The sequence below is a fragment of the Pteronotus mesoamericanus genome, unplaced genomic scaffold (genome assembly GCF_021234165.1).
Source record: "Pteronotus mesoamericanus isolate MK-2021 breed Mesoamerican mustached bat unplaced genomic scaffold, CSHL_Meso_final contig_482, whole genome shotgun sequence".
NCBI classification, from domain to species: domain Eukaryota; kingdom Metazoa; phylum Chordata; class Mammalia; order Chiroptera; family Mormoopidae; genus Pteronotus; species Pteronotus mesoamericanus.
Window position 1 is genome coordinate 45,036 of NW_026555181.1, and position 15,655 is coordinate 60,690.

The 15,655-nt window shown below is 54.5% G+C and overlaps 1 protein-coding gene across 1 annotated transcript; it reads right to left on the reverse strand.

Annotated features, from left to right (window-relative positions):
- Window positions 1-7,843: 7,843 nt before the first annotated feature.
- Window positions 7,844-11,974, reverse strand: NMRK2 (nicotinamide riboside kinase 2). The gene is made up of 7 exons (XM_054578052.1): window positions 11,808-11,974; window positions 10,206-10,296; window positions 9,685-9,733; window positions 9,424-9,580; window positions 8,911-8,982; window positions 8,435-8,541; window positions 7,844-8,153 (listed from the first exon to the last, which is right to left on the reverse strand). The coding sequence occupies exons 1-7, from the start codon at window positions 11,927-11,929 to the stop codon at window positions 8,068-8,070; spliced, it is 684 nt and encodes a 227-aa protein (XP_054434027.1). The 5' UTR covers window positions 11,930-11,974; the 3' UTR covers window positions 7,844-8,067.
- Between the last annotated feature and the right edge of the window lie 3,681 nt (window positions 11,975-15,655).

Genomic DNA, 15,655 nt, shown 5'->3' on the forward strand with positions numbered 1-15,655 from the left:
TCCCCTAAACAGCAGCAGTTACCCTCCCCTGGCCTCAGTGCTCCCAGCTGCAAAACGGTAGTAATTTCTCCTTTCGCCGCCTGAGACGCCATGAGGATTAAGTGGGAACTTACGGAGGGATTGTATAACCATCAAGTGCTGCTTAAATATTGATAGTACAGCCAACCAAACCAGAGTCTCAGAACTGGACCAAGCTTGGAGAACACCGAAGCTGGCACTCCTAGGTAGATCAGCTTCTCCGAAAGGACGCCTGCAGACTCCGGCTGCAGAGAAACACAGGGGGTAGGAGGGGCAGGCGCGTGGATCCCAACCTCTGATGTGAATGATTCCGCAGCTGGCAGAGATGTGAAACCTGCTACTTGGAGGTCAGCAGTCGCTGTGTCCCGTGCCTCAGTCAGGAGGCATTGGGCAAGCAGACCTCCTCCGTGGGAGGTGTGGTGGGGAGGCCAGTGGGGGCCTCCCGCTTTTACCAGCGCGTAAGCTGGAGCCCTAATTTTAGGCCTTACATCACAGCTTGCGTTGTTTCACACAGCACCTGCGAGATGAGTCAGATGGTCCTGGGTTCAAACGCAGCCTGATGGGCTCCTGCCCTTGGCAAAGGCGCCGCCTCTCTGTGTGCCGGTCTTGCGCTTCCTCAGGAGCAGTGGTTCCGTTTGCCTACTCGCATGACGGCGAGGGTGGAAGTGTTAGTGGGGAGATCCGAGTCAGGGGGCACCCCCTTGTCGGTTCTTGCCTTGCTCACAAGAGAATTCAGGTGGGAGACAAACACGTATAGTGGAAATGAGATAGCAAGTTTATTTATGAAATATGGGGGAACTCAGGTAATAAGTAAGTTTGTTCGATACACTTGAGCTGAGGCTACACGTGGGCACCCAGCTTATCTGAGTGTGACGACTACTGGGGTTCAGGGGTTATATACTTTAGTCAGTTTCTAGGTTCCCCCTCCTTCTCTCCTTTCCAGACCTTGGTACAGTTACAAAGCCTTCCTTTCCCAGCTAGTGAAGACGATACACACAGAATTTCAAGGACTCCCCTCTTCCTGCGCTACCACAGCTTTGCTTGTGATGTCAGAACACCTGGCACTCTTATTGGCCCAGGCTCAGGACCACAGTCAGTGGGTGAGACGTGTCTCCCTCCTCCTCCCTGCCTTGGCTTACTACCTATCCTGCCTAACAGAAGGAAAGGGTGAATCAGGGCCCAGCGCACTGGGCGCCCCGCAAGCCTGAGTCCTGTTAGATTGGGGGGGCTGGGTTATAGGAGTCCCCACACCACGCTGGGTCCGGCGGGGTCTGCCAGTCTCTCATAGGTCAGAGGGCAGCCCAGGTGCCATCTTCCCCAGGCTCAGTGGCCACACACAGGTGCCAGCCATGCCCACAGCTGTTGTCCTCCTGACCATACTTGGGCAAGAAGCTGCGGCTGCTATTAATAACCAGCATGCACAGCCTGGGTAGGGGGTGGGGGTGGCTCCTATAAAGCCAGGCCTGCCAGCCCGCAGCGGCTCCTTCAGCCCCTGAGACCTTTAGCCCCCCACTGTTGTGAGAGAAAAAGAAAAGTAAGTACCTAAACCATCTCCCCCATCCCTCCACCCGACCCCACCTGGCGGCCTTGAAAGTGAGACACAGAACAGTGGTAAAACTACATACCCCATGCAAAGGACGTCTGAAACACGGCCTTGGTGGCACTTAACTGTTCCAGGCGGTTTGGGGGCCCATCCCAGTGGGGAAGAGGGCAGCGAGGAGGAGAAAGCAGAGGAGGAGGGGACGGGGCCTCATGCTCATCTATTCCCCGGTTGGAGAGGGAACAGAGCTAGCAACCCCCCACCTGGGGCAGGTCGCCCCGGAATGCATGTGTGTCTTGCAGTGGTGTGGCCACAGTGCTGGCTCCCCTTGGGAAGTGAAGGATGGGGATCGAGGTTGGGGCTCCCTCACTCTCCTGCCCCTACCCCTGCTTGTCCCCAGACACCCTGGTGTCCCCTCAGCCCCTGGGGTTTTATATTTTGGAGGTCCCTTTACAGGGGTGTCCCATGCCGAATGAGCCCTGTTTGCATCCACTGCGTCCCTCCGCTCTGGGAGCTGCCCGCTGCCTGCTGTGCCCTCCCCTCCCTGGGACTCAGTTGTCTGGTGACCGTGTTGAATGCCAGAGAAGCTTCAAGCGAACAGAGAGGTGACAAGGTCATTCTTGGGTACCCCTAGACCACCAGATTTTGCTAAGCAGGCTTGGGGGGTTCCTGGGCGAGGGTGGAGGGCGTGTGGTGGTGGAGGCCCTCAGCCGCCCCTGCCAGTCTTTGCCAGCCCACCCCCCTCCCAGGAACTGGCAGAGCCCCCAGTTGGCCTCAAGGGCACCCCCTCGGGGGCCGGGCAGCTGGAAGGATGGGCAGCAGGGGTGGCCTTCGGAGGTGACTGCTCTGGCTCTGTTGGGACACATGCAGGGGCGGGGGCGGGGGTGCCCTCAGAGTAACTGCTGATTAAGAGGGCTGGCTGAGTGATACTTGATGTGAGTGGCAAATGCTTGGGGTGGGGGGTTCCCGAAATAGAGTGAGAATGAGGGGGGCGGGGATATGGGCCCTGCAGCCTGGCTCCCCACCCCGGGGCCTCTGCTTCCATCAGTGCTATGGATTTCAGTTTTTTTCCTTCACGGCTGTTAGGTCGTTTGGGGCAGGGCCCAGGACAGAGCACCGGTGGGATGAGCGTCCTGGGGCTGGGGGCCGCCAGCTGGGGCACTGTGTGTGGAAGGTCGCCTGTGTGTCTATGGTGGGCTGGGGCGGGGCTTCAGATTGGCTTTGTAACTGGCTGGGGGGGGGAGCAGTGCCCAGAGAGGTCAGTTTCCAGTGAAGGGCCCAGAGGGTTCCCATCCACCCAGCTCAGCCCGCAGCAACTTTGAGGCACCTCTCCATGGGGTGGGGTCACTGGCACCCCAGGGCCCTGCAGGGACCAAGAAAGGGGGAATGTTGGCAGGCCTGGCCCAGCGAAGTTCCTCGGGGGAGGGAGAAGCGTTGGCCCAGGAGGGTGTCAGCCATGGGATGGCAGGCACGTGGGTTTGTGTGTCAGGGTCTGTCTCTGTCCTGGGCTCTCAGCCCCTTCCCGGGACCTTCTCTGCATAGTGAGTCACACTATTTGGGGTACCTCCAGGGGGGTGGGTTTGAGCCAGTTCTCTTCCCTTAGGACAGGGTCTCCCCTCTGCACTTGGACACAGGGGCTGAGTCGCTGTCTGTGAGGGGCTGTCCTGGGGCACTGTGGGGTGCCAAGTAGCGTCCCTGGCCCCAACTCTTGTGCTTCCAGGAGCACCCACAGGGTGACAATGACAGGAGTTTCCAGGCATGCTTAGTGTCCCCTGGGAGCAGGATCACACTCAGTTGGGAAAAACCACCCTGAGGTTGTTCTTGGCCTTAAAGGGGTTGGGCTGTGAGCGCTGGGCCTTCTTGGAGCTGGTTTTAGGGGCTAAGTGGGCGGACGCTCTAGCTTTAGTAGTTAGATGCTTCATTCTAATGCACATCAGGAGACCTGGGTTTCCCTGTCGATACCAATGCCACCATAAAATTTCCTCTTCACATGAATTTAGATAAAAATCAATAAAATAAGCAAGGCTTGGAAGGAAAACTAGTAAATACAAGAGCAGTCAGCTGGGGGCCTTCGGCCCTGCCCCCTGTTGTGAGGGCAGGAGAAGGGGCAACTTCAGAAGCGACCTCTGGGGGACCAAAGTGGACAGAGCCTGGGTGCCCAGGCATACCCACCTGGCCTGGACCTGTCTCCACCGTCGTGTGTGGCCTTGGGCAAGGGACTCTGCCTCAGTTTTCTCATCTGCAAACCAGGATATATTGTACTTTGTGACCCAGAGTGGTGGAGAGAACTGCAGGCCCTCCTGGTCGCTGGACAGGTGTCCGGCAGGCGCCAATGCCCCGTCCCATCCCATGCTCCTGGCGCCAGCCTAAGGGGAGTGCACCGCAGCGATGAGTGTGTGGAGCACGCAGGCGAGGAAACTGACTCACAGGAGTGGCACGTTACGCCACTCAAGGCAGGGGGCTGTGGAGCTGCCCACTCATGCTCTGGGCTGCAGAATCCTGGGGTGTTCTATCCCGGGGCCTGGAGAGACATGACCAAGGGTATGCCCCATGGAGTACTCGGTGGGAACAAGAAGGGGAGCATTGGGTTTGTCTCAGATTCTGTCCAGGCAGGGCAGGTGGTGCAGAAAAGGTCCAGGTTAGCGATGTCTCCACTGTGCCCAGAGCCGCCCAGCCATGGCAGCATTGGGGCCAGGTTCTCGGGGCCCCTTTGTGGTTCTGAGAGGAAGGAGAGAGCCCTTTTGGGGATATGCATGAGAAGATGAGACGCCAGGTGACGCGAGGGTGAGTGGCTTGGCCAACCTTCTTCGGCTGCCGAAGGCATGGGGTGAGCATCTGACAGGCTTGAGTTTAAATCTCAGCTTTGCTGAGTCAGTGACCTGGGTGGGTCGGTTTCCCTCAGAGTTCTAGAGACACGGCACAGAATAATCCGACCTCTGAGCATGACCAGCTGTCCTGGTTTGCCCGACACTGGGGTTTCCCAGGACAGCAAACTTTCAGTGCTAAAACTGGGGAAGGTCTGGGCAAACTAGGATGAGGTGGTTACCCTGTTATCATTCTGTTCGTTGTATGAACAATGTACAAATTTGCCATATTAACCATTTTTACGTGTCCAGTCCAGTGGGCATTCAGGACGTTGGCATTGTTGTGCAACCATCACCACCATCCGTCTCCAGAACTTTCTCACCTCCCCACACTGAGCCTCTGTCCCCATTAAACACTGACTCCCCCTCCCCCAGCCCCTGGCTCCCACCACCCACTTTCTGTCTCTGTGGATCTGACTCCTGTAGGGACCTCCTGTGAGTGGACTCACTCAGCATTTGTCCTTTTGTGTCGGCTTATTCCACTGAGCATAACGTTTTCAAGGTTCATCCACATTGTAGCAAGTGTCAGAATGTCCTTCCCTTTTTAAAAAAGATTTTATTTATTTACTTTTAGAGAGAGGGGAAAGGAGGAAGAAAGAGAGGGAGAGAAACATCAATTGTTTGCCTCTCGAACACCCCAAACTGGGGAACTGGCGTGCGACCCAGGCACGCGCCCTGGCTGGGAATCAAACCAGTGACCTTTTGGTTCACAGGCTGGTGCGCAGCCCACTGAGCCACAGCAGCCAGGACAGAATTTCCTTCCTTTTTAAGGCTGAGTAATATTTCATTGTCTGGATGGACCACATTTTGTTACCCGCTTATCTGCTGATGGACATTTGGGTGTTTCTACCATTTGGCTGCTTTGAAGAAGGCTGCTGTGGGCATGGCTGTGCGAATATCTGTTTGAGGCCTGGCTTTTAATTTCTTTAATTCCATCTGGAAGTGGAATTGTTGAATTGTATGGTAATTCTATGTTTAATTTTTTGAGAAACCTCCAAGCTGTTTTCCATAGCGACCGCCCGTTTTTCATTCCCATCAGCAGCGTATGAGGGTTCCGATTTCCCCACATCCTCGCTGACACTTGTCTTCTGACTTTTTTGAGTCGGTCACCCTACTGCTACTGTTGTCATAATGACTGAAGTGTCTGGGTGACCAGGCCGGGCTCTGGCTGCCCCAGAACCACCTCTCCCATGTCCCTGTCCCATCCTGCTCTATTTGGGCCCAGTGACAGGCGGACCTGCTCTGGGCCTGTGCAAGGGGGACGCTTTGGCAGGCCCACCAGGCGCTTCCTCCTGGCCCTGCTCCGGCTGCCATCTGCGTGCCGGACGTAGTGCCCTCGGTCACAGCCTGTCCCTGAGGCTGCCTTTCCGAGTCACCCTCCACTCCAGACCTTGCATGCCCCACACTAGTCAGTAGACATTTTCAGCAAAGGGACAGAAGGGGCTTCTTGCCGGCCTTGCAGACTGGAGGATCCCTGTCACAGCTACGCGGCTCTGCATAGCAGCTTGAAAGCAGCCTGAAAGCAGCCATATGGGCGTGGCTTTGTGCCAATCAAACTTTTTTACAGGCCATGAAATTTAAATTTCACATAATTTGCATGTGTCAAGAAATTTAATTCTTGTTTTTTTCCTTCCAATCATTAAAAAAATGTGAAATCATTCTTATCTCAAGGGCTATACAAAAAATATGCAGTGGGCTGGATTTGGCCCACGGGCCATAGTTTGTCAGTCCATATACTACACACCCAATAAACATTTGTTGAATGAATTAACATTTAGTGTCCCATTAAAACATATGTCCAACTGATTAGCATGACAGTGATGTGCTTTAATGAGCAAATGGGCGTTAATGAAATTTTTAAAGTCACAGATGTTGAAAATGCCACTGATTAAATAAAAGTCACGTTGGATTTCTTAAGTCCTAAAGGATTTTTAGACTGCTTTATTGAGAGAGTATTAACGCACCATACAGTTTATTTAATGGGTGCACTTTAATTTTTGTGTATGTATTCACAGGGTGGTGCAACCTTCAACTACAATTAATTTTCGGATATTTTATCCTTTCCCCAAAAACAGCCCCTCCTCATTAGCAGTCGGTCTCCACTCCCCCTGCCCCCAGCCCCTGGCATGAGGAATCCGCCGTCTTTGTGCATTTGCAGGGCTGGCTCCTCCTTAGGCCTCTGGCCCGCAGATGGGCGTCTTCTCTGTGCGTCCCCGCTGTGCCTGTGTACCCCACTGTCCCTCTGTGTGTCCAAATTTCTTCTCGTACAGACACCAGTCGTACTGGATTAAGACCCACCCTCAGGACCTCACTTTAACTTAATCGTGTCTTTAATCACTTCCAGGTACAGTCACATTCTGAGGTGCTGGAGGCCAGGGCTTCAACTTATGAATTTGGGGGACACAATTCAGCTCATGACAGTATCTTTTGTTTTTTGTTCTTATTTGTGTGAAGCAAGGAGAGATTTAACAGATTCGAATGTTGCTCCAAGATATCAGTACTCTGGATTCTGAGTCATTAAGGACGTGAGTCAATGGCCAAGCAGGGACCAAACCTCACGCCCTCCTGACCTCTGGCCTGAGGGCTCTTTTATTATTTTCTGTGGCCTCTGAGAGACAAGCAGGGCGGGTAACAGCCACTGGGCCTGCCTGGCTCTGAGCGTTCCTGGAGATGCAGGACTTTCTGTGTTAAAACTGGGGAAGTCCCCTGCAATTTGGGACCAGGTGATTGCTCCCCTAGTGGCCTGCAGGTCAGAGGAAAGAGGTATCACCCTCAGGTCAGGGAGTCCCCCCAACCCCCAAGACTCTGGTCCCCATTGAAATTTCCAGACTCTCTTCGGCAAAGAGAACAGGGTATAGGGAAACTAGGTTCAAATCCCAGCTCCGCCAAGCCACTGGCCATCTCTGAGCTTCAGTCTACGCTCTCTTGAAATAGGTGTAAATAATAAACTGTCTCACTGAGGTTTCGGGGAGGGTTCAGGGAGACATGGAAGTATATCCTTTATGAGCATCCTGTGTCATGAACACTTCCCAATAATTCTAAACAGTAGGTATCAACTCTAACCACAGAGAAGGTGCAGGGGGCGCGACAGGGACAGGGCTCAGCCAAGAACTGGGGCACCCTCAGGCTTGGCTGACTTCCCAGCCCCTGCTCTGGGTTATGCTGTGCCATCTGTTGAAAGCTGGCAGGAAACTTCCCCTCTGGGGAAACTGAGGCCCCAAGGACCCGCAAGCAGCCCCTGAGGTCATGTCAGTATGGGTCTAACAGGTGGCGACTAACTGTTCAGAGCTCAGTGCCATAGGTTACTCCCCTGCCCAGAGGCCACCAGTGAACCAGGGAGAGGGGACTGGAGGGTCCTTTTTAACATCTCAAACACAACAGGCTGAACTACAATAGTTAAAAAAAAAAACAGATCAGGTTTAATACTTAAGCTGCTCTGAGGTTACAGAGGCATCTTGGGGCAGGATCCTGGGGCCCTGAGATGCCGAGCTGTGAGCGGCGCCTCACTCTCACACGTACAGACATTCACAGGGGGAAATGGTCGTGCAGTGTCCTGCTGGGATGCCGCCGGCCTGGCCGTGCTGCGGCCAGAGGCGCACGTGGGTCCCTCCGGTCCGGGCCTGGGCCCCTCCTCCCCCAGCCACACTAGGAGTGGTTCAGGAGCGAGTTCTGAATGTCTTCCAGGACCTGGTGGAAGAGCTCCTCACGAGACTTCATGCCGTCCAGGTACACTGAAATCAAAAAGGCCACAGTCGGGGGCGAAATTGCTGGGCTACCGGGGCTGCGCCGAGAGGCGGCGGCCGGCTCACAAGGAGACAGGCAGGCTGCGGAGCAGGAGGGAGCTGCCCACAGAATCAGGTTGCGGAACAGAATGGCCCTCTGGGGCCCCAGGTAAGGGGGACTGGCCGTGAGCCTTGAGGAGGGACTTTTAGGTTTCCCAAGTGGTCCCCATGGGGAGTGGCTGAGCTCAGGGTCCCCCCAGGGCCAGGCCCCACCCTACTCACGGCCTTACCTACTTCCACGCCATTGGCCTCCATTTCTTGCTTATACTTCTGGTACATGGGCCACACGTGGCCGTCAAAGAGGCCAGGGGGATCGGGGACCTGGTATCTCCGAGTACTGGGAAGAGAGGTTGACAAGAACGAGTGATGCCCATGTCGCTTAAGGGTGGCGCCATGAGCAGAGCCTGAGGGATGTGAAATAGGTCAGGGGTAGCACCACTGAGAAAGGGGACCCCACTGAATCAGGGGCCACGGGCTGGGGTCTCAGTGACCCAGCTTCTGGCATTTTTACCCCTGGCCCGGTAGATGCCTAGGGAAGTGCACGGGGGGCCGTGCCTCCAGGTCCCTGGCTGGGGCTTCTGGAACAGAGCAGGGCCAGCAAAAGTCTGCTGGCTGCCAACTTGCAGTTTCAGGATGGCTTGTGTCCAGTGGGTGTCACTGGTTCCCTGGTCCCACCTGGAAAGCCAGACAGGGCCTCCGGACTCACCTCCTCCTCCACTTGCACTCTTCGTAGGGGACGGTCAAGAAGTACCGTTGGCTGTATAAGTCCACCAGGGGCCTGGCAGGGGTGGAGGACGCGGTCAGTACCACGGACCTTCCTTCACAGGGGTCAAAGGGACATGACCCCGCAGCCCTGGCCTCCAGCGGCTTTCTTGGGTGATGAGGGCTGGGGTGGGGGTGAGGGTGGGGTCTGGACTGGTTAGTATAGGAGTCAGATCGGGGACTAGTATCGGCCAGTGTCCTGCTACACCCAGGAACATCCCTATAGCAGCCCCTAATTTGGATGGGCCAAGAGGGCTGCTATGTCTTGCCCAGGGTCACAGAGCGAGGCCGGGGGTCCAGCCCAGCCTCCTACTCTGCCTGAGAGGGCTGGGTTCTAGAAGGACTCAGATTCCGCAAGAAGCAGGGGTTTGCCCCAGACCTCGGAGCTGAGCCCAGCTCTGCCCCTAATCCTCGGGAGGGCCAAGGTGGTCTGGGGCGTGAACCTGCCACCACTCACTTGTAGCTGTACAGCAAGAAGCCCTCCAGAATGAGGATGTGGGTGCCCAGGGTGTCTGCTTGGACAGTGACGCCATGGGCACGCGCAAACTTCCGGGGGTTGCTCATCCAGGCCTGCACGGTGCTCAGCATGGCCTCCATGTCCAGGGACTCCAGCACTGGGGGTAGGGAGAGTAGATGTCGGCAGGGCTGGCAGAGCCGGAAGAGCCGGGGAAAGGAGGGACAGGGCAGGCAGGGGCGTGGGGCCACCAGCCATCCTTACCGTCCCACTGCTTGAAGCCGTCCTCCCCAACTGCGATTTGGTCCTGGGGCTGAAACAGAGAAGCCCGAACCCTGGGCTCGGTGCCCGCCTTCCCACCTCACCCTGGGGCGACAGGATCTTTGTGGGTCACAGTGAGGGGCCCAGGGTCTGCGGGGCTGCCTGCCCTGACCCTCTGCAGTTGGTGCTTACAGGCTCCGAGGTGCCAGGTAGGGCTCAGGCTGGCACTAGGTTACTCCCCTGCCCCGCTCTGTGACTCTTGGAACCAGGAGGGAATGAACTTTGCATCCATCCCTCACCCCCTAACAAAGCATGGAGGGCAGGTGCAGAGCCCATTTTGCAGGTGAGAAAGTGGAGGTACAAAGCGAGAAAGGGCCTGGAAGGCCACAGTGGCACTGGCCTGGTGGCATACCCTCTTTGGGAACTGCAATGTCCCCATCAGTCCAATGGGGAAGCAAGTGTCCAGTAAGAATGTGCTGGGTGCATAGTAGGTGCTCCCCCGACCCCCAGGTGAGGGCAATCACCTTGAAGAAGTCATCCTGGTGGATCACACAGCAGTTGGGCAGCACCTGGAGCAGGCTGTTGGTCAGTGTGGTCTTGCCACTATTGGTCACGCTGTGGGGACATCGTATACATGAGGCTGCCTGGCCGGGTGTGAGGGGGTCCCCCAGAGTCAGACTCAAATATAAACACGGAACTGTAAAACCTGAGAGCTAAGAGGATACTGTTAATTGCCTAGGGTCGGAGGAGGCTTTCCAAGCAGAGACAAGGGGCAGAAAGTATGAAGGCAAACAATCAGCTAACACAGTCTTGGCTGGGGGCGACTCATTTCAGCATCGTGGCAAACTCAGGAGGTGGTGTCAGGAGCTCATTTTTACAGATGGAGAAACTGTGATCCAAGCATGATTTAGCCCTAGCAGGACTTTGGCTTTTTTTTTTTTTTTTTTTTTTTTTTTGTCAAAATGTTAAAACAAGTGCAATCTGGGGGAGAAAAAAATATTTGCAATAGAAAAACCAGCAGTTCGCTGCAACACTAAAAGAGGCATTCAACTTTAAGAACTGGTTGTAACCAAGGAAAAACAAAAATCAAAAAACAAAAAAGGAAAACAATTAAAAAACAATTGTCTCCGAGGATGTCTCTGCTTTTAGCACTGAAAGCCCCAAATCCTGGAGACACTTCAGTGCCACAGTGTCAGGAAAACCACGGTGGGGGTGACCCTGTGGCAGAGGGAACAAGACAATGGACTCCTGGAGCTGACAAAGGACATAGAAAGGTAACTGTCAGGGCTTTCTGGAAATTAGGGTGCCTTTGACCTTGTGTCCCTGTCCTTGGAATCTGAGGCAGAATGCCAGGTGTGGGACAGGGGAAAGTCAAAGCCAATTTAAAGGCCAATGGGAGAGGGGCCTCCCTTGTGTCAAGGGGGAACAGTTTAGGAAGTCCTGACATTAATTTGGGTTGTCACTAAAAGGCATACCTTGTACTCAAGGTGGCTACAGAATTCGCAGGGCCGGGCACAAAATGAAACGTCGGGGCCCTCCTTCAAATATATTAGGAATTTCAACTGGGCAACAGAGCATCAAACCAAGTTGGGGAAGAGGGTCCAGGGCAACCTGTCCCCAAGCCCACCCTGCTTAGGCAAAATTCTTCCCTAACATCATCTTAAAAGGCCTGGTTATTGGTAATAAAATGGAAAATGTAAATCCCCTGGGGAGGGAGGCACCTGACTGGCAGGTGCTACACACAGTCACACCAGAACGCCACTCTGGGAGCCCGCCCCACCTGCCCACGTGTCTGCCTCCGGTTCGGGTGTCCCCCTCCAAAGGCAGCCCCAGGCTGTTACGAGGGTTTGCCTGAGCCTCATAAAGTCTGCTCTCCCCACTGGTTTTTGGTTTTACACTGAGCATAGAGGGGAAAAGTGATTTCCACTTGGAAATTTAAAATTATGCCTCACGCCTAACCCGCTGAGGGCAGCACCCAGCCTGCAACGGCACAGACTCCACACTCAGAACCTGGGAGGCAGGCCCGGTAACCCCAGGAACCAGACAGCCCTCCATTCATTCTGTGGCCTCCTCTGCAACTTTGCCCCACGAGGCCGCCCACCCGCCCCTGCGCCCAGGCCGCTCACCCTCCAATGCCCACAATGCACTTCATCTCCATGTGGAGGGATGGCAAGGATCGTGCTCTGCCTGCAGACTCCCGGGCACCAGGTTGGGTCCAACGCCGCGGTGCGCACCGTCCCAGCTTCATTGAGAAAACCTGGCGCCTTTATAGGCCCGGGTAGCCCTGAGGTTGCCACGAGGGAGGCCGTGAGCGGCCTGTTGGCAGCATGGCCCGCCCGGTGGGGGCATGGCTCCCCCACCCCCACACCTGTTCCCACTGGATGGAAATAGCTGCACGTTGCCTTTGGCCTAAATTAGTCATGGGCCAGCTGGGTGGGGGTACTGGGTAGCTGTCACCCCATCTGCCTCTCCCTCCTCTCTCTCTCCCCTCCTCCTTCCCCCTCCTAGACAGACTGCACACGGGGCAGATAACGGGACCACACATCTTCCCTTCCTAAAAATATCCTGCTCAGTGTGTCCTCTGGCCCGACCCTGACATTAAGCCCGGTTCTGGTGACACTGAGGAAAGAGAAGTCATCGCTCACCCGTCACCCCCTCACCAGCCGTAGCCACAGCACCAGCACCAGCCCCCTCCCACCAGCCCTCCCTGCGCTGTGGAAACTTCCCTTTCCAAGAGGGCTGTGCGCCAAGACAGACCTAAGGTCAGAATGGTGCGTGCCAAGATAGCCGTGTTCTGGTGACCTGGGCTGCCTCCAGAAAATCTCAGCATGACACCAGCGGTCATTCATTGAGCGCCCATGTGAGGCCTAGAGAAGTCACTGCGTTTGGCCCCACGCCTCTCGGCAGCCTGGGGATGGAGTAGGACAGGGCATGGCCTTGCTGGTCCTTGCTCTGTACCCTGGGAGCTGAGGGACACACTTGCCCAAGTTCAAACAACTGCGTACTGATGGAGCTGGGAAGCACATCTAGACCGAAGCTTCCACTCACCCTGTGAGGGGCATAGCCCCCAACTCACTTGTGTGACCCTGGGTGAGCCAAGTCATCTCCCTGTATCTCAGCCTCCCCCTCAGTAACATGGGGACTATACTAGCTGGGCACAGGCTGTTACTATTATTGCTATTTTTATTATTATTGTGATATTGTGATTTATAATAGGTATATATTTGGTCTTAGTTCTAGTTCCCAGCACACAGTTCCAAAGACCTTTGTCATTTCCTAAGTGATAAGAGGGAGTATCATTTGCTATGATATTTGGACTTTTATCCTCGGTTCTCGAAATAGTTCCAGAGTGATAAAGATGAAAGAAACATCTTTTGCTATTTGTAAGAAGCCCTTTCACACACACCTGAGTTTATGCTGATGATGTGACTTTGGAAAGGCCCTATAACCGCGGGATGGGGGATGGTGGCAGGGGGTTAGAGGATGGAGATATTAGGAGAGAGGGGCTGGGGATTGAGTCAATCACCCAAAGCCAGCAATTTGATCAGTCACACCTGTGTGATGAAGCTGCCACAAAAATCCCTAAATGAAGGGGTGCGGAGAGCTTCCAGGTAGGTGAGCATGCACGCACGCTGGGTGGCAGTGCCTGGAGAGGACATGGAAGCTCTGCGCCCCTTCCCCAAACCCCGTTCTGTGCGCCTCTTCCATCTGGCTGTTGCTGAGTTCCGCCCCTTCTAAAAGACGGCTCATCTAGTCAGCTAACTGTTCTCCCGGGTTCTGTGAACTGCTGTAGCAACTTACTGAACCTGAGGCGGGGGGAAGGATGGGAACCCTGATTTGTAGCCAAGTGGGACAGTGGTGTGGGTACCCTGGGTACCTACTACTTTTGACCGGTATCTGATGAGACAGTCATGGAGTGGAGCCCTTAATGTGTGGGGCCTGTGCTAACTGGGGGTAGTGTCAGAATTGAGTTCAATTGTAGGCCACTCAGCTTGTGTCTGCTGAGAACCGGAGAGCTGCTTGGTGTGGGAAAGGACCCCCACATCTGGTGTCAGAAGGGTTGGTGTGAGTGTGGAGAGGAATGGTTTTCCCTTTCAATAGTAAGAATAATAATAATGATAATAACATATTTATAATAATACCATAGCAATTAATATATAAATATATAAAATAAAATAATTAATATCTTATTATTACTATCAACTGCTGACTGTATTTGATCCCAGAAAGGATTGGGGATGGGAAATGAACTTGAATCACAAAGAGGCAGAGCTCGAAGGGGCCTCAGGAATAACCCATCAGGCACCCACTCTGCAGATGAGAGATGGAAGCCGCACAGGAGAAGTGATGGCCCCAGGTCACCTAAGGTCATCCGAGGCATGGAGCTGTTAAAGCTCTCTCCTGTGAACTTCACCCAAGGCCAGCGAGGGCCACCACCCTTGGAAATAGACAAAAGCGACAAACTTCTGCTCTTAGTTATAGTTTATTTCACATAAAAATCCCCCAAAGTTTATGGAAATGATGTTCTCACATCACAACAATAATCATAATGAATTAGGGTTTTTTTTTTTGTCTTTAAAAACCGCATAACTTGCCATGGGAAGGATGGGTGTGTGAACTTTGACTTTGGGGAAGGATTTACGACACCCCCATGTGTCACAAGAGGAAATCCCAATGTTCCTTTATGACAAAGGATCCAGGTCCATTGCATTTTGGCCAAAACGGCCCCACAAACACAAATCTTTCGCAAAGCCGATTTCAGAGGGTGCAGGTGACAGCCTGCCTGGACACAGTGGCCCTGTTTGGATGGAGCTGTGCTTCAGAAGCCTCATGCCTGTGACAGGCGGCTGGCCTGGAGACTGACTCCCCGGGGGGCTCTCTTTGTTCTGGAAGGGCGGCTGTGGCTGAGTTGGGGTTCTTGCTTCTGCTTGCCCGTTGGTTGTCTGTGGTGCTGGTGGTCCGGAGGGAGGTGGTAGGCCGCATTGAACCGGCGGGAGTTTCCTGTGCGACCAGAACCTTTAGCCTGCAGGGTCGTTGAGGGCTGAAGAGGCTCAGCACCTTTGTCCGTCCATCGCCTCTGCAGGCACTTAGAAATCACTGGAGTGAATAGGATGAATTGGTTCCTATCCCTGACTCCTTTTTCCCTTACAGAGAGGCGCCAGCCTTCCAGGAGTTACTGGATTCACTGGGGTGGGAATTTGGGCCTTTCAGGACCACGGTGGTCTCAGATGAGCAGAGACGGCCACCTGACCCTGGAGTTTAGGGCCGGGACAGAGAGGTCTCTTGGAGGGAAGCCTAGAGGCCCCTCTACCAGCCTCAGCTGCCTCGGGCTCCAGGTGACCCCTGGGCCCAGAACAGGGTCCCTGTCCTTATTTGACTTTGGGAAAGAGAGTAGAACCTCAAATTAAAACTCCCCACCAGGCCCCCAAATGTCCTAGCCTCACAGGGGCAGTGCTGGGTCCCAGAATACGCAGGCCCAAAGCAGCTCAGAAACCTGGCATTTTTCAAGGCAGGAGCTGCTGGTATTGGGGCAGTTCCTTGAAGCGGCAAAGCACTGGGCATTCCTTCTCTTAGTACTAAATGCCACTAGATCCCTCCTGCTGTTGGGATAGCTCCAAATGCAGCCCCCTGTCGTCCCAGGTCAAGAGGCATTAGGCATTTCCGCCGAGGCCAGGAACCTCATGCTCAGAAATGGTGGGGGGGGGCCAGCTGAGCCTTGGTGACCTCCAGCTGAGAAGCCAGCTACAGAGCCAGCAAGAGTGTGTGCCTGCTCAACTTTTGCTCAGATTCATAGAAATAGAGACTCTTAGGATTTGAGTGGGCACAGAGGACCCATTTCTGCAAGCACTGCCCAGCCTTTTCTTAAATACCTCTGGAGATGGGGAACTCACTACCTATAGCGGCCACCTGATCGGAGTTTAGCCCACATTAGGAAAGTCTGTCTTCTTTGCATACAGGTGGCCGTAGCATCCAG

What these genes read in the sequence shown, in the direction of transcription:
- NMRK2 (XM_054578052.1), bottom strand. Translation starts at nt 11,929, where the DNA reads ATGAAGCTGGGACGGTGCGCACCGCGGCGTTGGACCCAACCTGGTGCC. An exon ending in TGCATTGTGGGCATTGGAGG is followed by an intron (nt 10,297 to 11,807) that starts GTGAGCGGCCTG and finishes ATGTCCCCACAG; the next exon opens with CGTGACCAATAGTGGCAAGA. An exon ending in CGGCTTCAAGCAGTGGGACG is followed by an intron (nt 9,581 to 9,684) that starts GTAAGGATGGCT and finishes CCCTACCCCCAG; the next exon opens with TGCTGGAGTCCCTGGACATG.